Source organism: Petaurus breviceps, unplaced genomic scaffold (assembly GCF_028583685.1).
Source record: "Petaurus breviceps papuanus isolate PSGF00001 unplaced genomic scaffold, PetGlider_PUasm1.0 183, whole genome shotgun sequence".
Taxonomy (NCBI): Eukaryota; Metazoa; Chordata; class Mammalia; order Diprotodontia; family Petauridae; genus Petaurus; species Petaurus breviceps.
In genome coordinates this window covers 15,385,256-15,407,407 of record NW_027185791.1, presented here as the reverse complement: position 1 = coordinate 15,407,407, position 22,152 = coordinate 15,385,256, and the positions used below count along the sequence as shown (strand labels likewise).

Genomic DNA, 22,152 nt, shown 5'->3' with positions numbered 1-22,152 from the left:
TGAAGGCATGGATTGGCGGTGATGGGAGAGAAGGGCAGATGGGCAGAAGGGTAGTATGGGAAGGGGTAGATAGGTGTGAATTTCAGGCTCACCAGCCTAAGGGAGAGAAATTATGTCTCCCAATCCCATCCCCATTTCTACCCCCAGTATTTAGGAACCCTACGGCCAATGAAGTCTAGCTCCCATTCCTTGGAGAAACTTAGTCCTCCCAGAAGGAAGTCAGTCCTTCCAAAGGATAGACCTCAGGCAAGGTGATGTACAAGATTCTGACAGATGCTTCAGGGAAGGCTAGAATGGAACCTAATTAATCTAGTAGTATACTACTGAAAGTCTATTGTTAAACTTTCAGTATGAAGCACTTCCACCTCGGTAATTGCAAAAGCTATAAATTAGATTTTAATTAATTGTTTTGTTGATTATCTAGACCTATGAAAGTGATGGACAAATTAACTTAAATGTGAGTATGTAATAGACTTTCTCTTTTTTTTGAGAGTCTGTCTTTAAATATGTATCAGCGCACCCCTCCCCCCATAATATCTGTTTCCTTTGCTGGATTCTCCTCTAGATCACACCTCTAACCATAGTGGTCCCTCAGGGTTCTGTCCTGGACCCTCTTCTCTCCCTCTATACTACTTCACTAGGTTATTTCATTAGATCCCAAGGACTTAATTACCATCTCTATGCTGATGATTCTGAAATCTACTTATCCTACCTCAACCTCTCTCCTGGCCTCCAATCTCTCATCTCTGACTTTCAGACATCTTGAACTGGATGTCCAGGAGACATCTTAAATATATCCAAACCATAACTCATTACTTTTCCCCTTAAGCCCTTCCCTGTTATTGTAAAGGGTAATACCACCCTCCCAGTCCCCCAGGCTGGCGTTGTCCCGGTCTCCTCCCTATCTTTCAGGTTCTTGCACCCCATCTGTTGCCAAGGCGTGTCAATTTCACCTTTGTAACATCTCATGCATGTGCCCCCTTCTCTCCTCTGGTGCTGTCACCCTGGTATAGAACCTAGTCACCTAATGCCTTGATCATTATATGTAATATATGCACAAGCCTGCTGGCGAGTCTGCCGGCCTCAAGTCTCTCCCCACTCCAATCCATTCTGCATTCAATCACTAATGGTTTTCCTAAAATGCACAGGTCTGAAGATGTCACACACACATCATGAACCCCAGTGGCTTCCTAGTGCCTTGAGGTGTAAATACATCATGCTCTTGATGAGGGATGGCTCCCAATTGGTTAAGCAGGAACTCTGATCTTATCTAAGACCAGAACCTTCGATTCAGTCTGGAAAGAATTCAGCTCAGGCTTAATTGGAGTCAGAGTTGAAAAGTTTATTATACTCCTTACAGTGGACAAGGATCCTTAGGGACTTGCAACCTTAAATGGGTAGAATTAGGATTTATATAGAATCATTCATAGTAGAACTTGTGCCAATTATGCTAACTAGGTGATTAAGGGTGGGATTAGGGAGGAGTTAAGGTGGGGCCAGTGTAACGTAACTTCACAGGTGTATTGCCCATGATTCACTGGGAAAAAGCCCAAGGGGGGCTACCTAGAAGTGTGGTTTTAGGCTTGAAACGTCAGTAAGTCAGCTAGCGGTCAAGGGCTGATGGAGAAGTGCCCAGTTTGCGTCCAATCAGTGTCATGTTTGACAAGATGGATGTTGGGAACCAAGGTTAACCAGAGACTCAGTGGATAATAGGCAAAGGAGTTAACCCAGAGATAGGTTACCAGATTCTTGGGGGCAGCGGGACACTGTACAAAGGGGAGACTCCTAAGCTGGAATGTTTATAGATACTTTGGTGAAGGATTGATAGGTATAGCTTGTTAGTGTTTCAAGGCTGAGATAAACAATCCACGAGTTGTTGCTGGGCACAATTAATGCTTTGAAGGTAGAAGGGGAGGAGTTAATGCTCTAAGACTGGGGGGGGGGGGATAGTGTGATTTTACAAACTGGTTTTACAAATTGATATTACAAAGTTTTACAGACTGATGCTACAAATATAGATCCCAAGCACCCCATCATTCCTGATGTTACAGATTGGTGTTACAAATTGCGTTTACAAATAGATTTTACAAACGTAGATCCCAAGCACCCCATCGCTCTGTTTGGCATTCAACCCCCCTTCCTATTTTTCCAGTCTTTTTTCTAACACGCACTCTTCAGTCCGGTGACACTGGCCTCTTGGCAATGCCCCGTTCTCCATCTTCCGGTTCCAGGCATCTTCTCTCTCGTCAGTGCCCACAACTGGCCTCCTTGGCTCCCTTTAAACCCCACCTTCTACAGGAAGCCTTGCCCAAGCCCTCTTAATTCCAGGGCCTTCCTTCTGTTATTTCCTATTTATCCTGTACAAATCTTGCTTTGCATTTGTAGGTTTTCTCCCCTATTAAGACTGTAAGCTCCTCGAGGGCAGGTACTGTCTTTTGTGTCTTTTTGTATCCCCAGCACGCAGCGCCGTCTGGCCTTAATAAATGTTTGATTGATGGGTGAGAAGTGAAGGGCTTTCTAACTGGCTTACCCTGCTGCTTAGCAACAACCAATCCCATCCCTCCGCCTGGCCCCGCCCCGCCCCGCCTCGCCCCGCTTCTTCTTCATCTCCTTCGCCCCTCCTTCGCCCCGCCACATACCCCTGACATGCGCACTAAGAAGCGCAGGAGGGGGCGGGGCGGCGGACTCCTCGGTGGCTCGCGGCCTCTCCCGTACTCAGCTCGCCCCGGCGCGGCGCGCCCAGTGACGTGTAAAGGAAGCGACTCTCGCCTAGGCCCCGGCGATAATCCACGGAGCGCCGGTTCCGCCGGCCCAACGGCCATGGCCTCCGTCGGAGTGGTCTCCGGGCGGCCGGCGGAGGAGACGCTGCCGCAGCCGCAGGAGCCGCCGCTGCAGGAGCAGAAGCCCCTGCCCGCTCCCCAGCCTCCGCCGCAGCCTCAGCAGCCAGCATCGCAGCCGCAGCCTCCGGCGTCGGTTCCTCTTCAGCCGCCTCCACCCCCGGGCCTCAAGGAGGAGGAGACCTACTCTTTCCTGCCCTTGGTCCATGACGTCATCAAATGGTAACGTGCTCCCCGCGCGGGCGCCCCTCCCCCCTCCCCGGGATAAAGCGCCCCGGGTGCCGCTGTTACCGTGGGAGAGACCCGCGTGTCCTCTGCGCGGTGGAGGGCCGGCTTTGGGGGACTCCCCGGGGCTTTTCCAGGCTTCAGAGCTCTCCCCTCTGACCTTTGACCGGAAACAGGCCGGGCGCTGTGCTTAAGCAGGGGGCGCGCGGTAAGTGCCTGCTGTGCGGGCTGTTGGCAGGGCGCCCGGGATGCGCCACGGCGGGTCCGCGCGGCCCCTTGTGTGCCGCGGGGGCCATGCTGGGCGGGCCTGTGCCCTGTCTCCCACGGCACACCGTCAGTTCCCGAGTTGTTGAGAGACACCTGGGGAGTGGCCTTGCCTCGCTGCCCTGTGTGAGCCAGCAGCGTGGCCCGCGCTTTGGATTTTGGATACTTGGTCCTACCAGGTGAGCTTCAGAATCTTCCTGACAATTCAAATGGAAGCCGCTCAGTTTCCTGGCCTGGCGCTGGCAGACTGTCCAGGCTTCACAGGCGCACAGCGATCTGTGCAGACCCTCAGTTTGGCAGTCAGTCCATACCTCTTCTCTCCCATACTTTCCTTCAGAACCTCCAAACACTGAGCTAGCTCTGGCAGTTTTGGAGGGAAGAAAGACCAAGTGTGATCTCTGGGGATCATGAATGCCTAGTGCCCCTTGAGAAACTTAATCTAGGCATTGAATGTGACCCAGTATGATGAACCCCTAGGTCTTTTTTTAGTTAAACTAATGAGGAGAGGAACAGGGTGGCCTGTCGTCACAGAACTGAAAGAGGCGGTGAAGTCATGTGGTTCAGCCTTTAGCTGAGCATGAATACCTTTCTCTTTTCCATCTCTCCACAATGTTTGAACTGTACACGGTTGGTACCACTTGTTGATCCACTATCAAATCCCTGACAGATTAGAGTATTGGAAAGCGTTTGTCCTTCACTCTGGAAGAGGACCAAGACTTTAGGGAGGTGATGTCATGACATGCAGGTAAATTGGATTTGAGTATGGCAGGGTTGTGCTGAATCACCAGCCTCACTTTCTTCTCCAGAACCATCTGGCTCCAGTGGCAAGATATAGATCAGGATGACTGGAGGTGGTGCTCGTTGAAAAGAGTATGTACAAGAAGTTGATTGGATGATTTCCCCATTCTGGGCCTAAATTTTCTTCTTTGCCCAATAAAGGGATTAAATTAGATAATCTCTAAAGTCCTCTAACAACAATGCAATATTTACAACACCCATGGTGACTATAAATATGCTGCTGTTGTAGTTGTGAATCACAGAATGTAACAGACTTTCCACATGGAAGACAGAGCCAAAGCATTTATTCAAATACCAGAAAGCCAAGTGCCCAAACCTGAAAGGCAAAGTCATTACAGTAGCCATATTCGTACACATAGTTAATGCAGTGAACACCCACATTCCCAAGCCTTCAAAACAAAACAGGCTCCCTCAGCAAAGATCCTCCTCTCCTCACTCACTGTAACTGCTCAGCCTTCATGCTGCTGGCTCCCCAGCAGTTCCGGGCTGCCAGCATCCTGGCAGTTCTCAGCAGAAGTCCCGGCTGACTCTCAGAAGAAGTTCTGACACTACACGTTCTGTTCTCAAAATCTCTTTATCTATCTGGTTTGGGCCTCTCCTTATACATAGGTCCCACTTCCTCCTGCTATGTCAGCAAGTTCATCCTACTGTGGGATTCACAAGTTCTGGGTCTCAATACTTGACACAATTATGAACTTGAAGCTGAGTGTTAAGTACCTGTTAGCTTGCCAACACAAGGGGCATGGAAGACCTTCAGATCCCATTACCATTCCTGGTCCCTTTCAGCTCTAACATTATAGGGTTCTAACTTCTCTCTACCTGTTCTTGTTCCATTCATTTTTACTTCTTTGATCACTCTCCTCCTGACACCCCCAGTTCCCAGGCATGAATTCTAGGCCTAGTATCCTTTCATTGAGCAAATCATCCATCTCTCCTTTCTTGTTTTCTTCTCTGGCAGTCAGAATTGGAAGGATCCAATGAGATAATGTAGTATCTTGTATTTGCATAGGCTTTCACTTCTATTTTTATAATTATTTAAATCCCCCTTCCCATCCTCTACTAGCCCCAGACTGGAAAGGCTGCATAGTATAGTGTAGAGAGCACAGAAGCCCTATGTTCTAATCTCAGCTGTATGATTAACTAGTAGAGTGACTTAACTTCATCTGACCTCCATTTCTTTCCCTGTAAAATGAAAGGGTTGGGTTAGAAAATCTCTAAGGTTCCTTGTAGTTCGAAAAGACTGTGATTATTCCATTATTTCTATCCCATGTCCTATTATCCACCAACATTAACCTAAAACTACAACCATTCTAGATTGGGATGACCTTTTCTGCAAGAAAACAGTCATATCTCTCACTGTTACTGTTGCTTGGCTTCTATCCCCCAATCCCATTTTAATTTTAATTTAATTTATCAAAATAAATTCATCCCTCAAGGTCCAGTTTACATGATGTCCTCCTCCACAGTGGCTTCCTTGATGATGTCTAATACTCATATAAATCAATGAGTCAATCAATTGGGTTGTTTCATCCAAGGATTCAAAATATAACTCATCCAGTGCCTACCCCTCCATTTCTGTGTGGCCTACAAGTCATTGGGCCCTCTCACATCTTTTTCTTGATACATTTTTTCCAATAAATTTCTTGCCATCTTCCCTGTCTTTGCATGGAGGTCATTGAGTGTCACCGGAAGATACTAATTTTAATCTGGAGAATTTTATCATGTTCTTTACTCCATCATCTCCTGCAACAGGTTTCTGTGTAGAAGGCTGCACTTATTTCATTGGAGGCCTTTTTGCCAACAGTATCATGAGCGCTGCCAAAAAGATGGCTGGGAAATCATCAGGAAATAATGCATCTTTTTGCCTTCGGGCTCACATTAAAGCCAGTTCTGCCAATACTTTTATTTGCCTCTTCAAGGAATACTTGGGGAAAACATCCTTTTATTTAATTGTAACATCTTTCTCATTTCTTCTGGTGTTATTTATAATGGGAAGTTTAAGATGAATACAATTCAGTTGTTCCAGGAATATGTTGTGATAATTGCAATTTTTTTTTTTGTTTTTTGAAGGGGGAAGGTAGGGCAATTGGAGTTAAGTGACTTGTCCAAGATCACACAGCTAGAGCTAAGTGTCTGAGGCCGGATTTGAACTTAGGTCCTCCTGACTCCAGGGCTGGTGCTCTTTTTTTTTTTTTTTTATGACACCCAGCTGCCCCTACAATTGCAATTTTAAAAATAGAAATTTTCACATGTCCACTGGTTAGTGGACAAGAATCTCACATTTAAACTCCTAACAACCAAGTTAAAATTTATGGATGATCTAAAAATTGTGCTCCCCTCATGCCTTTTTCTGACACATTACCACCACCATCATTATAGAAATAACAGGAAGGCCAAATAGAACTGAGGGACTTTGTGTGTTTTTCCTTGTCTTATGGTTTTCTATTGTCAAAAAATTTAACACCAAGTAGCTGGTTCTTGGAAAGACTCAATCTGTTGCTTTTCCAGAATAGGAAACCTGCTTATGCTTGCACTTAACCTCTCATGACCTTTGAGAAACCAGGATCCATATAAATGCCAAAATGAGGCAGGGGAATAGGACTTTGTGTGAAACTTCCTTGGTCAAAAAGTGGTGCTTCATCCTTTGTTCTCTTCTTGTGATATGACCCCCAAGTCTGAAGACCTGGATTCTCCTAGCTCAGTTAAATTGCTGTGTAGCTGTGGACAGATGATTTAACCTCTTTGTGACTGATTTTCTTCACTTGTAAAATGACAGCCTTTGACTACATAAGTTCCTTCCAACTTTGAGTTTTCTGTTGTATATAATTTCTTGTTTTGTAAATATTTTACTAGTATGCATCTGTTATCTCCTATACAAGATAATCAGCTCTGTGTATCTCATAACACTATGTTTTGCATATAGCAGATGCTCAGTAAATATTTGTTGAAATAATGAAAAAATTCATGATTAGTTTATCCAAGCTTTCTTGGATAAGGGTGGGGGTAAACCCATTTCAATATTCTTTTTGAAAATCGAACTCATTAAGTGGAAATCACACTAGATTTAAAGTCAGAAGACTTTAGTTCAAATCAGGGCTCTGCTGCTTACTACAAGGGTGACTTTGGGCTTTCACTTAAATTCTCTTGATCTGAGTTCCTTTATCCATAAATGTATAATTCTGAAGCTATAATTCTTTCCATTGTAAGATCATAGAGTCATCAAAGTCAGAAGGCATTCAGAAGCTATCTAGTCCAGCCTCTGCCTCTTGGTACAACATCTCTACCAAATGAAAATCTAGCATTTGCTTGAGGAAATCAAATGAGAGGGAACCCACCACTTCCTGTGGCAGAAAGAGAAATTGGGCAAACCATAAATTAACTCCAAAAGGGGGAAAAAAGTGAAAGAAAATCCTGGGCCAAATGAATTTACCAGTGATTTCTATCAAGCAATTAATGAACAAATAACTCCCATACTCTGATCAGTCATTTACAAAAACAAAGAAGGAAAGAATAGGTAAATCCATATTATTGAACAGATATAGTACTTTATTAAATAAATCTTCCTACCCACCAGCTTCAAATGATACTGCTTCCATTCCTACCTTCTTCCCTCCCTCCTCTCCATCTGGAATTTGGACTTCCTTTCTCTGGGAATTACCATGGCCTCTGGCAGGTGAGCTTTTTCTTTATGTTGCCTCTACCACAGATCCAAACCCTACTGCTCCTATGCCCTTCTCCCCCTTTCAAGCTCACTTTTATGGAGTGTCTTAAGATCTCCACTAGAATGTATGCTCCTTGAGAGCAGGATTGTTTCACTGGTTTGTATTTATATTTTGTTGCATAGTACAATGCCTGACATCTAGTAAGGGCTTAATGAATGCTCCCTCTTTCTCTTTATCCTAATCAAATTACCCAAGAATCATGATGGTTTTTATAGGTTAGCAATAATAACAAATTCAGTTGGCATAATAAAAGGTCAAGGATAATAAAAGGCATAATAAAAACAAGAGGAAGGAAGTGGGCTTGGCATGACTGCATCTTAAACTATACCACAAAGCAATAATTATCAAAGCAGCTTGGAAATAGATTTTTTTTAAAAACATAGTACTAAATGCATGGAATAGACTAAGCAAAGTCCTACAAACAAAATTGCGCAGCAGTTCATGAAACTCAAAAACACGACCTGCTTTGGGAAGGAACTTATTCATTTAACAGGAATTACTATGAAAACTTAAAAGCAGATGCATGAGAAATAGGTTTTGATTAGTATCTTGGATCTCATCTCTTATGAACTTACATATAAGAAGTCACGCCACTAAAAAGAAAATAGAGGAAAGTGGAAGGTCATATCTTGCCCAATGAGGGATTTTCATCCAGCATCCCAGGCTGGAAACGGAGCCGGTAAGAACTTCTATATCAGTGCTGCACTTGCAGCAGGGGCAGATGTGGGATACTCAGGCTCTTTAAAAACAACAACAAAACAAGAAGCAACCTCAAATATAACACTAAAGAGGAAAAAAAATCATTCGAACCAATCAACACATTGGAAACACACATCTAATGTTCTGTGCAGTGTGTCACCCCTGTGGACCCCCCACCTCTTGGGAGGATCAAGCTGAGGTGCCTTCTATCTTTCTTTCAAGTCAAGTTTGTTCTTTATAATTGTTTTGTGGTCGTTCTTTGTTGTGATTACTGTCGGTGTTGTTTCTTGGCCTTGCTTGCCTCACTTTCCCTTAGTCCTTTAAGTCTAGTATTCATCATGTTTCTCCTTTCCTTTAGTACAGTAAGGACCCATTATATTCACGTACTATAATTTGGTTTACCATTCCCCAATCAGTGGACAGCTACTTTGTTTCCAGGTCTTTGCCACCACAAAAAGTACTGCAATAAATAATTGGTGTATAAAAAAAAGGCATTTTTTTGTCAGTGACAAATATATGCCCCGCAGTGGAATCTCTAGGGGTATGTACATTTTAGTTTTGCATAATTCCAAGTTGCTTTCCAGAATGGTTGTACCAATTAATAACTCCAATAAAGCATTAATGTGCTTGTCAGTTCGACAACCACTCCGGCACTGACTGTTCCTTTTCTTGTCTTTGCCCATTTGGAAGTACGTTTAAAGTTGTTTAAATTGGTTTTTCAATACCGTTGATACTGTTCCAAATTCTTATTAGATCCCAATTTTGAAATGTCTAGTTTTGAAATTCTGTACCACAGTTTTTGCTGCCTTGTTGTTTGGAGTGAATTACTTGCCTTAGTCATGAAAATAAAAGGTGGGGAGCCACACAGAGGTGATTTGATCCAGTTTTGAGAATGCCAGAAGAAAAAGCTAACCTTGTTCACTCTGCTGTTCTAGCAAGACTCCAATGTCATCTTGAGCCAAATGGCTTAAAATTAATCTAAGTATGATTGGGGTAGGTCAACAAGTTCTTTGAGAACTCAGCAAGATTTGGTTCTTTAGAACATGATGTTGCTGACCTATTGCTGTACACACTAGTACCTCTTTTAAGCCAAGTGGACCTTCAAGTCAGCTAGAGGCTGTGCTAGGATTGCTGCAGGAAGTGTAGCTTCATCAGGCCAACCCAGTAGAGTTGATGAGAATTTTGCCTATTAGGGGCTTGTTAACCTTCCCGTAGTATTCTAGAAACACCCCAGTTTATTGGCCATTGTTGCCTCCTCAGCCATTTTCCAATAAAGAAAGTGACTTGAAAGCACATATTAGTAGATATCATTTGAGAGAACTATCAAATTGTAGTACCTTTTATAAAGAAGACTTTAACTTTGGACTTGTCAGGATTACAATTTTTTGTGCCAAAGTGGTCACATTTTAGTAATTTTGACAATTCTTGGGTGTCACTGCCTGAACCTTGTAATTTATCAAAATTCTGGATTTTAGTGATGAGTACATTTTGTATCATATACATAAATAATTGGCCCCATTTCTTAATAAATGCTGTTTAAATGAGTTTTTATTGTTGTCTTTTGTTTTTTACTTTTCCTCGCCCATATTACCATTCCGTATAACAAATATTATTTTTAGGACAAAAGAAAAACAACATAACTGATCAATACTTTGAAAAAGTCTGGAAATATATGCATGAAAAGAAGAAGATTAGAAATGGCCTCTCATATCTCTTCTTTTAACCATATTTATGTTTTTTTTAAATTTTGCAACATTCTTTTTTGATTTGTGTTTGTGTGTGTTTCTGGTTATACATTGTTGTAGTCATTGTATATATTGTTTTCTTGGCTGTGCTTACTTCACTCAGCATCAGTTCATGTAGGTCTTTCCATGATTCTCTGTATTCATCACATTCCTTTTTCTTAGTAAAATTCCATTACATTCATGTACCACAGTTTATTTAGTCAAACCCCATTCAATGGAAATCTGCTTTGTTTTCAATTCTCTGCTATTACCAAAAAAAAAAAAAAAGACTTATAAATATTTTGGTGTATTGGAGACTTTTTCTTATCAGTAGCTGCTTGGGATAAACCCAGTAATGGAATTTCTGGGTCAAAGGGCATTGACATTTTAGTTACTTTATTTGCATAATTTTAAATTGTTTTCCAAAATGGTTGTACCAGTTCACAGCTGCACCAACAATGTGCCAGTTTACATTTCTTCTTATAACCCCTCCAACATTAATGATTGTCACATTTTGTCATCTTTGTCAATTTCCAGGGTGTGAGGTGAAACCTCCAGGTGGTTTTGATTTACATTTTCCTTTATTATTCGTGACCTGGAACATTCTTTCATGTGGTGGATAATAGTTTGCAATTCTTTTGAGAGAACTGTTTGTTCATATCCTTTGATCACTTATCAATCCATTGTCTATTAGGGAATGACTTTTGTCTCACACACACTTTCTGTTTCTTGGATATCAAACCCTTATTAGAGAAATTATCTTAGGTGAATAAATTTGTCCGTGCAGAAGCTTCTCAGTTGCATGTAATCAGTTATCTATTTTATCTTTTGTAATTCCTCTACCTGTTGTTTGGTTAGGAATTCTTCTTGTACCCATAGCTGTGAGAGATATGCTGTGTTTCTCTTCCAATTATAATCTGAGCTTTAATGTTAAGATAATGTATCCATTTGGAATATATTGTGGAATGTGGCATAAGGTGTTGGTCTATTTCTAATTTCTGCCAAAGTACTTTCCAGTTTTCCCAGAGTGAAAAAGACTGTCCTCTAGCTTTTTAAGTTGTTTATTTCTTTAAGAATCACTTTGTAACTGAATCTTGAAGGTCTTTTGTTTGCTTTAATAGAGGGATCCCCAGATTCTTTTTTTTTTTTTAAGCAATTGGGGTTAAGTAACTTGCTCATGGTTACACGGCCAGGTGTTTCTGGGTGGGTGCTAAGTCTGAGCCCGGATTCGATCCCAGGTCATCCTGACACTGGAGCTGGTGCTCTTGCTCAATGAGCCACCTGGCCGCACCTGATCCCCAGATTCTTTATGAATTTTGCAGTTATTTGGAATGAAATTTGCCTTTCTGTTACTGCCTTTTGGATTTTGTTAATATTTTATAGAAAGGTAATTGACTTCAAGGATTTATTTTGTATCTTTCAACTTTGCTGAAGCTATTGTTTCAATCAATATCTTTGCTCATTCCCTAGGATTTTCCAAGTATATAATCAGCAGCAGCAAATCCTACCTTTATGCCTTTAGTTTCTTTCTACCGGGTTGGCTTTTGAAGATGAAATAAGTATCTCATAAGAGAACTAATATAACAAACACAGTTCTAATTGTCAAATGACTAGCTCTGTTTTCTGTCTTCCTTTTGGAGCATATTGGGATGATGCTGAGGTGCTCTTCACTTTGGCCTTATTTTATTCTTCCTATTCTTCTCGACCCTCATATGTTCTACTAATCTTTTTTTTTCTGAAGGTAGGGTTATGACTAACCTTGAACACAAAAGCCCAGGCCCATTTAAAGGCTGCTTCTTTTGTTCATTTTTTGAGGATTGGCTGTTGTATGAAAAGCTTTTTTTTTTTTGTCTGTTTGAGTGTTTCAAAGTAGTCCTAGCTTAGAAGGGACCCCACTGAGCATGAGGCATTTCCTGAATATAGTGTTTTCTTCACCCTGAGAGTTCTGTGCTGTTTTGACTCTACAGAAATACTCTGCCAATTGGGGCTGATTTCAGTGGAGGGGAACACTTCTCTGTGCTGTTTGACCTCCTTTCAGTTCAGCTTCTCCCTTTATAAGACAGTTTCATATTGATTCTATGTCCATATAGAATATAATGTATTCCTATAGAATATACATTCATATTACATCCATATAGAATATACATTATGTTGTATTCAATTATTATTCTCTTTAGACCTGTTTTACTTTACATGAAGCATTTTTGTGGTCTAAGAAGTGGGGTGACCTTGGAGATTGGGGAATTTAGGGTCATATGAGTGTCTTTAATAAGTAATTAATAATCACATTAGTAAGAATTTAGCCAGTTATCTATATTTTCAAACCTAATTAAACTATCTTGTTCTTTGGGCTAAGAAATAGCATAATTTGTCTCCCAGATTAATTTTAGTTAAATCTTCTTTTGGTTATATCACACGAGAGAGTTTTTCTTTCATAATTTTTTAGCCTTAACTAAATGGCTTCATGGCCAGTAGATAAAGTGCTGAACTCACAATCAGGAAGACCACATTTCAAATCCTTCCACAGATACTCACTAGTTATGTGACCCTGGGCAAGTCACTTAACTTCTGTTTATCTTAATCCACTGGAGAAAGAAATGGCAAACCACTCCACTATCTTTGCCAAGAAAATCCCATTATGGGTTCATGAAGAGTCAGATATGACTAAAGGACTGGATGATAACAAATGATAATGACATAGGCAGCAAGGATAGCTTGAGTTTGCTTGTGAATCTGGGTGGAGATTACTTCTTTTTAAAAAAAATTGTTTAAAATTCTCCCTATTTAGTTATCTTCAAAATTGTTTGTAATTTTCAAGAATAGTATTTGCCCTTTTCCTGGAATTTAGCACAAGATGCACCATTGGCTGGTTATTTACATTGAGTACAAGAGCTTGAAGGCAGTAGTTAAATGGTTCTTAAAATAAAATCCCTGTTCTTGTACTGATATAGACAATCGATAAATAGTTAATAGTGGCAGTTTTTTGACTTAGATGGGAGTAATATGCTACCTTTGGAAAAAAAAAACTACCCTACCTGCGTAAGCTCAGGAAAAAATGAATAATAAAATGAATTAGCACCATCTGGTCTGAAATGTCCCCACTAGGAAAGAAATTTTATTTTAAAAAATGATAATTGACAAATTTTCCCCTCTTCTGCCTCAGTGTTCTAATTTTAGAACAGCTTATTGAATTAACTGTTAGTTTTCATTGAATCAGCTGCTTGTTTTCAAAAGCTTATGCACACTTTTTTTTTTAACGCATATAAGCAGCTTGTTAGGCCGCTACTTAGATCTAGGTGAGTGGTAATACAGACAGTATAGAACAAGCTACAAAGAAGCCAGTGATTTATTGTCGAATATGATCTTTTCTCAGTCCTCATCCTTTTTTTTTTTTTTAAAGCAATTGGGGTTAAGTAACTTGCTCAAGGCTACACGGCCAGTTATTTCTGGGTGTGGTGCTAAGTATCCGAGCTGGATTAGATCCCCAGGTCATCCCGACACAGGGGCCGGTGCTCGTACTTGCTGTGCTACCTGGCCGCCCCCTCATCCTTTTTTTTAACTAATGTTCTTTCGATGTTGCTCTCTCCATGAATACTTTCTTTTCTCTAGGTTTATGTGATTTTATTCTCTTGATTTTTCTCCTACTTCTGACCACTTCTCTCATTTGAGATAATTTAACATGTAAAGTACTTTGCAAAGCTTAAAGTGCTCTGTAATGCTAGCTCTGATCTGTTAGATGGATCATCGCTCAAATCATTTCCCCCCAGAGCTTTGAGGTGGACCTTTTCTCTTTCCTCCATTCTTTCTCACTTGGTGACTTCATCAACTCCTATGGGTTGAAGGATCATCTCAGTGCAGATAAAGGACAACTAAGAGGCCCAATCAAGTGTTGGACCTGGAGTCAGGAAGACCTGAGCTCAGATCCAGCCTTGGACACTAGCCGTGTGACCCAGGGTAAATTACTCTGTCTGAATTTCTTCATCTGTAAAATTGGGATGATAATAGTACCTACATTATCATATTTGTAAAGCACTTTCCAAACCTTAAAGCCCTTAATAGCCAGCTTCAGTAGTGGGTCATTAATTGTCCTTTGGGTATTTCACACTGAACGTCCTAAAGGTATCTCAAATCTGTGTTTCACACAAAAGTGGCATTTCCTTCCAAACTTGAATAAATGAATGAAAAAGCATTTGTTAAGCACTTACTCTTCACCAATTGCTCCGTTAAATGCTGGAGCTACAAATGCAAAAATCATGACTGCCCTTTCCCTTAGAAGCTTATATTCTGATGGGGGTTGGGAGGGAGAGGCAATATGTAAAGAGGAATGGTGGTCACAGAGGAGCATCTTAGTTTATAAAATGAAAGGTGTGCTGAGTGGAGCCATAGGGCAGCAGTAATGGCAGTATTGATTTGCTTATGATTGTGCAATGGGCAAGGGAGGATGGGGAGAGGACAGTGCAGGTTACATGTTCATTGGCTAGGCAGCTGGGAAGAAAGAGCTAAGGACCATGAAGCACTCACCAGTTTAGGCAAAGGGGGTGCCTGGGTAGGGAATTTTGGAGATGAAAGGGTTAAGTCTTCCAGGGCCTGGGCTCTGGTCCAGCCCTTAAGGCATTTGGTGAGGAGGTGGCCTGTTTCTGTGGAAAGCACCACCGTTCTTTCACTTCTTCACCTTTGTAACTTTGGTGTTCCCCCTGACTCCTCACTCCTCCCTGTCCTCACATATCCAGCCACTTCTTACTGTTTGGGCTGCCACAACATTTCTTTTTTCTGACTGCTTTCTACCCAGAGTTACCACTTTAGTCCAGGCTGTCGTCACCGCTCATATAGACCATTTCGCCAGACCCTATCACTCCTCAGTAAACTCCAGTGGCTCCCTGTTGCCTCTAGGATAAAATATATATTACTCTTCTTCCCCATCCTGCCCTTCCAGCCTCATTGCATATTAGTACTCTCCCCTCCGAAGTCCAGCTAAATGGCTCTTTGCTTCCCTCCATCTCTCATCTCTGCCACCCCCACCACACAGACACCCCCTCCTGGAATGTATTCCTTCCTCACGTCAGCTTCCTAGAACTCCTCTCTTCCTTCACCACCTTTGCCATGGAGCTGTTCCTGACCTCCCTGGTTGTTAGTGCACTCCCTTCCTGACTGCTTTATTTTTGTAGGCATACCTGCTGTCTCCCCTGGTACAATGTAGGTTTTTTGAAAGTAGGGATTTTAGCTTAGAATAATACCTAGCACATGGGAGGCACCTTAACACTTGTTTGATTGATTGCTAGCAGAAGTAAATAAAGTATTTAAAAGGGAACTTGGTCTGAAGCCAGGAAGGACAGTTCAGCTGACTTTATTGGGTGAGTTTATTTAATAATAAGGGAGATCTTACTCTTATTGAAAATATCCAAATAGTAGAATTGATTTTTTTTTTTAAAGCAGGTAAGCACTCTTGGAGCAGCAAGCCTTTATGGTAACCAGTTAAAGCACCAGCCTTTCAGGTGTTAGCCATTGCTGGCTTGTTAAAACCTCAGGGTTGATGGGGAGGGGAGTGTCCTAAACTGAAGCCCATTTCATACTTTAGCCAGCTGCCATTTATCAGTTGCTGTGTGTGTTTAGTTCTGCCCCACATGGTGGTGTAGACACAACATGTCCTTGTTCCTAGCCATCAGTGCTGACCTGTGCTTTCTGCCTCCTGCAGTATGGACAAAGACAGTGTGGACATGCACCAGGAGTTGACTGCTCTCAAGACCAAGTTCCAGGAGATGCGAAAAGTGATCAGCACTATGCCCGGCATTAATTCAAGTCCAGAACAGCAGCAGCAGCAACTGCAGAGTCTGCGGGAACAAGTCAGAACGAAAAATGAACTTTTGCAAAAATATAAGAGTCTCTGTATGTTTGAAATCCCCAAAGAATAAAGCAGGCATGTTACAGTGACCAGTGTGACAAAAATGGAACCAGAGAAGCCAAGATGCCATTTTTTTCTTCCCTCCCCCGCCCCTCTGGTGTGGTTCTGTATGGACCCCAGCTATTCATTCTCTAGAGCAGCTCCTTTCATACTTCTTTGTTGGCTGTGTTCAGTGGTCAGGTCACCATGGCCGGCTGGAGGCGTGCATACAAGTATTTTTCTGGTGTGAATTAAAGGCCTCCTGAGGGAAGGGAGCAGTATACTTTCCTGGGGGCTGAAACCATCTGTCACATTTTCTGATTCTGACAGCAGGGCTGGAGGACACAGTGGGACAAGAGGGTATTCTGTACTTTCTCCTCCCTTCCCACACTCCCTTCCCCTCGGTTATGTTCAGTGTGTACGAGGTACATGTTGTTCCTATTTATGGAAGTTTCATGAAACTTTCTCATAGAATTAATTGGCCAAATTACTCTTCATGCTGCTTGGGTTTAATGTGATTAATGGGTGGCTCTGTGAGAATGAATGTCATTTTGAATGCATGGAGGCACACAGGGAGGATTTTTATTTTTTTGTTCATGGCAGTGTCAGAGCCCTAAATAGCTTGTTTTCTTTCTGTTTGAGCCAGTAAAGATAGCAGCGTCAGTGGGGGTGTCAGTCAGTGAACCTGTGAGGCAGCTACCCAAGGCCTCATGCCATCCAGGTCTTGCTATGCCCACACATTCTTGCTACTCAGTTAGATTGTCCCCTGCTGTCTTCAATTAGCACATTTGGCCACACTTTTAGTGCCAGAGTAAACAATTATGCCAGGATGGCCAAATCAGCTAATTATCCTTTGGGATGGAGAGAGCAGGTGGTTCTGTTACTGCATAAGGAAAATGATTTTTGGGTGAGCAAAAGTCCTCTCCTTGCCCCTTGCCCCTTGCCCCCTTTGATGTTCAGATTCAAACTGTTAGACTGGGAGAAAAATCAATAATTTTTTTTTTTTGCTGGTCTCCTATGACTGACTATTAACCAACACATTTAATTGAAGGGGGCATCTAAATGGCAGTTCTGGTTACGCCCATCTTTGGGTGTGGGAGAGTCCTGTGAATATGCTCAGGCTTTGGAGTTGTACATCTGGGTCCTATTTTTCAGATATTTGTCAGGGTCCTTCATGTTTCCCTATCCTGCCTCTGATTTGGGAGGGTGACCTCGTCAGCTTTGTACCGACTTCCTTGGCCACTAAATCAGAATTGAAGTTGCTTCTCTGCCTCTTACAGACAAGCAAGTTAATATTATTTGGGGCAGGAGTTTGGGTTTCTAACCTCTGCTGATCCAGTCAGGTGCCAGGTAGGATGCTATGCACCTACTGCTTGCTGGGAAATATTCTTTGAGATCTTTTTGGAAGGGGTTCAGTCTGAAAAGTTCCTGTCTTCAGCAAGTTGCACTTCAGTCATGTATTTACTGGGAGCCAAGAGCTCACCCACAGTAGCTAGAATGTGTCTGGTGTAATAAGGGAGCAGGGGACAGTGCAGAGTAGGAAGAAAAGCAGTTCTTGGTTCCTTTCTACAGAACAATAAGCTCTGAATTTAACTGGGTTATCAGGGGAAGCAAAGGCTATTCAGACTAGTTCTACCTTGTGACGTTTCACAGACCAAATCCTTTAGGGACTGATAGAGGAACTAAGATCTGTGATTTCATTGGCATAGAAAATCCCTGGCTGAACAAGCACCCTCTGCCAGAACACAGCAGGAGCTTTTCTGAAACTCAGAGCACCGGGAGGTTAGATGACTTGCCCAGGGTCACACTGTGTGTGTCAGAGGGGGAACCGGAACCATCCTTTTCTGACTCTGAGGCAGTCTCTATCCCCTATGTCATACAATACCTCTCAACCAAATCCATGATTTCCTGGAAATTTTACTGTAATTAATGTGTGGGCCTAATCTAAGGCTCGGGCAGAGTATCCCAAAAGGAGCTCTATGTCAGATTCATTTGAATCAGGACTTGTTTGAGCTGGCTACATCAGCTACCACCTAGTTTTGTTGTCTGTATCTGTGAATACCCATTTCTGGGGTCTATTAAAAATGCCTGGTATTGGTAACTTTTTAAAGCGTGTAATTAACTTAATGTTATCCAAAGCCCATGTCTTTTGCTTTTCGCTTTCTCTCCCTCTCTTTTTCCTCCCCCTGCTCTTTCCTCTCTCTCTTCCTCTCCTGTCTCCCTCTTTAGGTTCGGTGAGGTAGGTACAGAGGCCTGAATAGTGTCTCAGAAATTGGTAAATGTAAAAAATTGTGGTTTGACTTATTGTAAACTTAAAGTGCTGAAGAAAATGTCAAAAATGTCGATTAAATTGAAAAGTGTCCTGTTCACATTTCTTGAGAGCCTATTATTAAACATTGATCAACATACTCTTGCTTATAGGAGAGAAATATTTGTCAGATAACCTCCCCCACTCACTACTGTTCCTTTGTAACCCACCGTAACCATTACGATATTTGCATATACAGAGGGTCCAGGGCTTAACACTTTTGCTGCTTTTCATTGGCTTGAAAACCTTGGGCTCATGAAATACTTGTTAAACTGTCTAAGTTGGACATCTGTGCCTTTGTGAACTTCTGTCCATTTTTACTTTATTCAAAAGAAAGTTTTCATTACCCTGTCGTGAAAACCAAAGAAATAAACTCAGCTCTCAGCTCATGTAGTGTTGGAACCATAAAGAGTCAGAAAGGAAAGAATGATATTGGAAAATATTAAGATCACAGAATTTAATGCTGGAAGCAGTTTTAGAGAGGTTATTTAATCCAGCCCCTTCATTTTACAGAGGAGGAAACAGAGGCCCAAGGAGCTTGGGCACCTTGGCCAGGGTCATACAATTAGTAATCGGCACTGAGAACTATACACACAGCATGTTAGAAACTTACTTGGAATGGTTTGAAAGTGAATTTAAGAAATAAGAAAACCACCCCCTTTCCTTTGGTAAGGCTATTTAACTTAAAATAAATAGGAGGGGGGGGGGATAGAGACTAAATGTGAAGGGACAGGGAAAAATAATTGTTTGGTTATAAAGATATCGAAATCCATGTTTCCTGGTGCTCCCTGTGGTCTTCTTGTATATGGAAGTGTTACCACAAATAGAAAGGCCTTGTGCACTTTTGATTCCTTGAAGCAGTGTTTGCCTCTGAATTATCTGCAGCTTCTTTTTGAGGGCAGTTTTCTTTTTGTTAAAAATGCTGATGTTATTTTCAGAATGCCAAAACTTTATAGCAGAGTTCTGGCAAAAGTCATAACACTGGCTCGAGATTTAAATTCCACAGCAGTGGAAAACAATTTCCTACTCCCATCATTTAAAAAAAGAAGGCGAAGCAAGTTTTTCATTTTTAATGACTTTATTTTGATAAAAAAAATTAATAATAACCATAACATTTTCACACACACAGTATAAACATTTAAAAAAGATTTTGTTCATGTCCATGACAACATATCTACTATAAAGTGCAAGGTTGGGTTTTTTTTCCTTTTTTCCACTGAAAACACATGTAAACACAGTTAGCTTTTGTTGGGTTGCCTGGGTTTTTTGACCCTCAACCACATCCCAGGTTTGATACCCAGGGAAGAGGATCTTGCCAGATGCCTGTGGCAGTTCAGGAGTCTTATCTTAGAAAATACCTCCCCTTTTTTGGTATTCTGGCAAAAGAGATGACAAAGCTGCACACTTCCAGACCACTACCCCCACCCCATTCACATTTCTGTCCTTTGCTAAGACCCCCTATGATGGGCATTCCCCCTTCCCCACCATGACTTGGATGGGGTTCTCCAGTTTAAGTCATTTCTTTCCTTCTCCCAAGTTTCAGGTGCTTCAAAGGGAGAGCAGCTATAGTCCACCATGACCCCATCATCTAGGGTGGGGAAGGTCAGATGGTAAGTACCCCCAGGGAAGCTGACTTGGAGGTTACATGCCAGCCTGGAGCCCATGCCACTGGGGTAAGGGGCAGCCAGAACATCTTTTTTCTTAAACAAAAAAAAACCTTCTTTGTTTTAGTTATGAGCTTGGTAAGGGAGTGGGTGGCTCCTAGCTGATGACACAGCGCTCTTTGTCTTTGGCCTGGCCACCTCCAATGGCTTTCTCTCGGATGTACATGAGGTCACTGTGGACACTGGGCCTTCGGGCAAAGGGAGCCACTATACCATAGGCCTCTCCTGACCCACCTCCACTGCCTTCTTTCAAGAGTTTCTTGTTCTTCAGAGCCTTCTTGTGCAATATGTCGCAGTACTGTATTGAGACCTTCCGGTGGAGGTCTGGGCTCATTTCACTGGGCAGTTTGGCCATGGTGAAGAGGGCCTGGAACATCTGGTCCAGGCTGCTGTTCTTCTTTGCAGAGATTTCAAAGTAGGCGCAGCGCTGAGGGTCATCTCCCACGAGCTGTTCTATCTCCCTGGGGTCCACCTCTCTGTAAAAGTCCCTGTCCCCTTTGTTGCCACAGATGACCAGGGGCACTTCAATGTTCTGCTTGGTCTTGTTCTTCAGGCAAGACTTCGTGTCTAGAATCTGCTGCTTCAGGCGCTGCACCTCCTCAAAGGAGTCTCGGTTATCCAGACTGAAGACCAGGATAAAGACATCTCCTGCAAGAGGGAGGGAAGAAAGATACAGAAACCATTAGCAACAAGTTTACCTAAGCCGGGGGTGCGGTGCGGGGGGCGGTGAGGGGGCTCAGTATTACTAGGAGGACTGCAACAGAAGAACTGACAGGGGCAGAGGAGAAGGAAAGGGACGGGCGAACAGGACCCTGCCCTCCCAGGTTACTGGACATGAGACCCAAGTTTTGGAGAATAAAGGGGGAGCTGAGTTCAGCCTCGGAGCGCTGCCAGCTGCGTCTGTGGGAAGGCCAGGGCAGGACGGGACGGGACGGAGCCGCTTAGGTAGGGAGAAGGGGCGCTGCCTGTTCTGCCAAGGGGTCGCCTAGGGCGGGGGAGAGGCACGAGCCTGTGTACCTGTGAGGATGGAGAGGCGCCGAATAGCTGGGAACGGGTGGTTGCCCGACGTGTCCAGGATGTCCAGCTGGTAGACTTCCCCACGGATGGAGTAGAACTTTCGGTGGAAGTCCTCGATCGTGGGCGTGTACGTGTCCTCGAAGCGGCCCGTCAGGAAGCGCGACACGATGGCAGTCTTGCCCACCTTGGAGGAGCCCAGGATGACCATCCGGTAGCAGTTTTTGGCCGGGATGTTCAGCTCCGGATCGCTGGGGCACATCTTCTTGATCATCGCCGCCAGTTTCATTTGGGGCAGGAGACGGGAAGGGAAGAGCGAGAAAGTGAGGGACCCGAGAGGGCGGCCGAGGGGTGCCGGGCGCCAGGAGCGGAGAGGGCTGTGGGTGAGCGAGACTTGGCAGGCTCGGCTCGGCTCGGCTACCAGGCAAAGAAAGCTGGACTCTGCTTCCCCGCCGCCGGCGCCTCCTTTTTATAGAGAACCAGGGGCGGCCGCCACGCCCTCCCAGCATCCGTGCGTCAAGCCCAGGCTGGCCGCCGCGGGCTGGGGAGTGCTGGGCGGGGGGGCAGGACTGGGCTTGGCGGGGACCTGGCTCCCGGGAATAGAGACTCTCCTTTTCCTTGGTTTTAATTAGCTGGCTCCTCTCTAGGTCCAATCTCCGGGACCCTGGGAAGGGGAAACTGAGTCCCACTTTCCGTCCAGGCAGGGTCCATTTCTTTGCCCTACTGGATGGCATTGTTTGAGTTCACGCAATTTGGGCGGGGGTGATGTTGGGGAGAACCGAAGGACGTGGGTTCTGGAGTCAGGGGAGGTGATGGGCCGGAGGGGCACAGAGGGCAGGTTCTTGGGGGGGGGTGATGTGTTAGGCGCAGAGGGGCAAGCGTCCTAGTGTGGGGGTGCGCGGGAGGGGCGCAGAGGGGAAGGGTTCTGGGGGGAGGGGATGGAGTGCAGGGGGAGCTCGGGAGCGGGGACTTTGCCCTCCCGGCTGTCCCAGCGTAGGCGGCCCAATAGAACTGCGGCT

At 43.5% G+C, this 22,152-nt stretch overlaps 2 protein-coding genes and 1 long non-coding RNA gene across 3 annotated transcripts; 1 reads left to right on the top strand and 2 right to left on the bottom strand.

Annotated features, from left to right (window-relative positions):
- Positions 1–1,321: 1,321 nt before the first annotated feature.
- On the bottom strand, positions 1,322–2,122 carry LOC138161102 (uncharacterized). Its single transcript, XR_011168272.1, has 2 exons — positions 2,011–2,122; positions 1,322–1,454 (listed from the first exon to the last, which is right to left on the bottom strand). It is a non-coding gene; the product is annotated as an uncharacterized lncRNA (long non-coding RNA).
- Positions 2,123–2,511: 389 nt separating this feature from the next.
- Positions 2,512–18,555, top strand: MED9 (mediator complex subunit 9). The gene is made up of 2 exons (XM_069087899.1): positions 2,512–3,059; positions 15,962–18,555. Exons 1-2 carry the CDS (start codon positions 2,647–2,649, stop codon positions 16,176–16,178), a joined length of 630 nt encoding a protein of 209 aa, XP_068944000.1. The 5' UTR covers positions 2,512–2,646; the 3' UTR covers positions 16,179–18,555.
- A 959-nt stretch (positions 18,556–19,514) lies between these two features.
- On the bottom strand, positions 19,515–21,621 carry RASD1 (ras related dexamethasone induced 1). The gene is made up of 2 exons (XM_069087898.1): positions 21,137–21,621; positions 19,515–20,767 (listed from the first exon to the last, which is right to left on the bottom strand). Exons 1-2 carry the CDS (start codon positions 21,420–21,422, stop codon positions 20,217–20,219), a joined length of 837 nt encoding a protein of 278 aa, XP_068943999.1. The 5' UTR covers positions 21,423–21,621; the 3' UTR covers positions 19,515–20,216.
- Between the last annotated feature and the right edge of the window lie 531 nt (positions 21,622–22,152).

Excerpts from the sequence above, each read along its gene's own strand:
- MED9 (XM_069087899.1), top strand. The coding sequence starts at position 2,647 with ATGCGCACTAAGAAGCGCAGGAGGGGGCGGGGCGGCGGACTCCTCGGT. Across the intron at positions 3,060-15,961 it reads GTCCATGACGTCATCAAATG|TATGGACAAAGACAGTGTGG; the intron begins GTAACGTGCTCC and ends TGCCTCCTGCAG.
- RASD1 (XM_069087898.1), bottom strand. The coding sequence starts at position 21,422 with ATGAAACTGGCGGCGATGATCAAGAAGATGTGCCCCAGCGATCCGGAG. Across the intron at positions 20,768-21,136 it reads GCGCCTCTCCATCCTCACAG|GAGATGTCTTTATCCTGGTC; the intron begins GTACACAGGCTC and ends TCCCTCTTGCAG.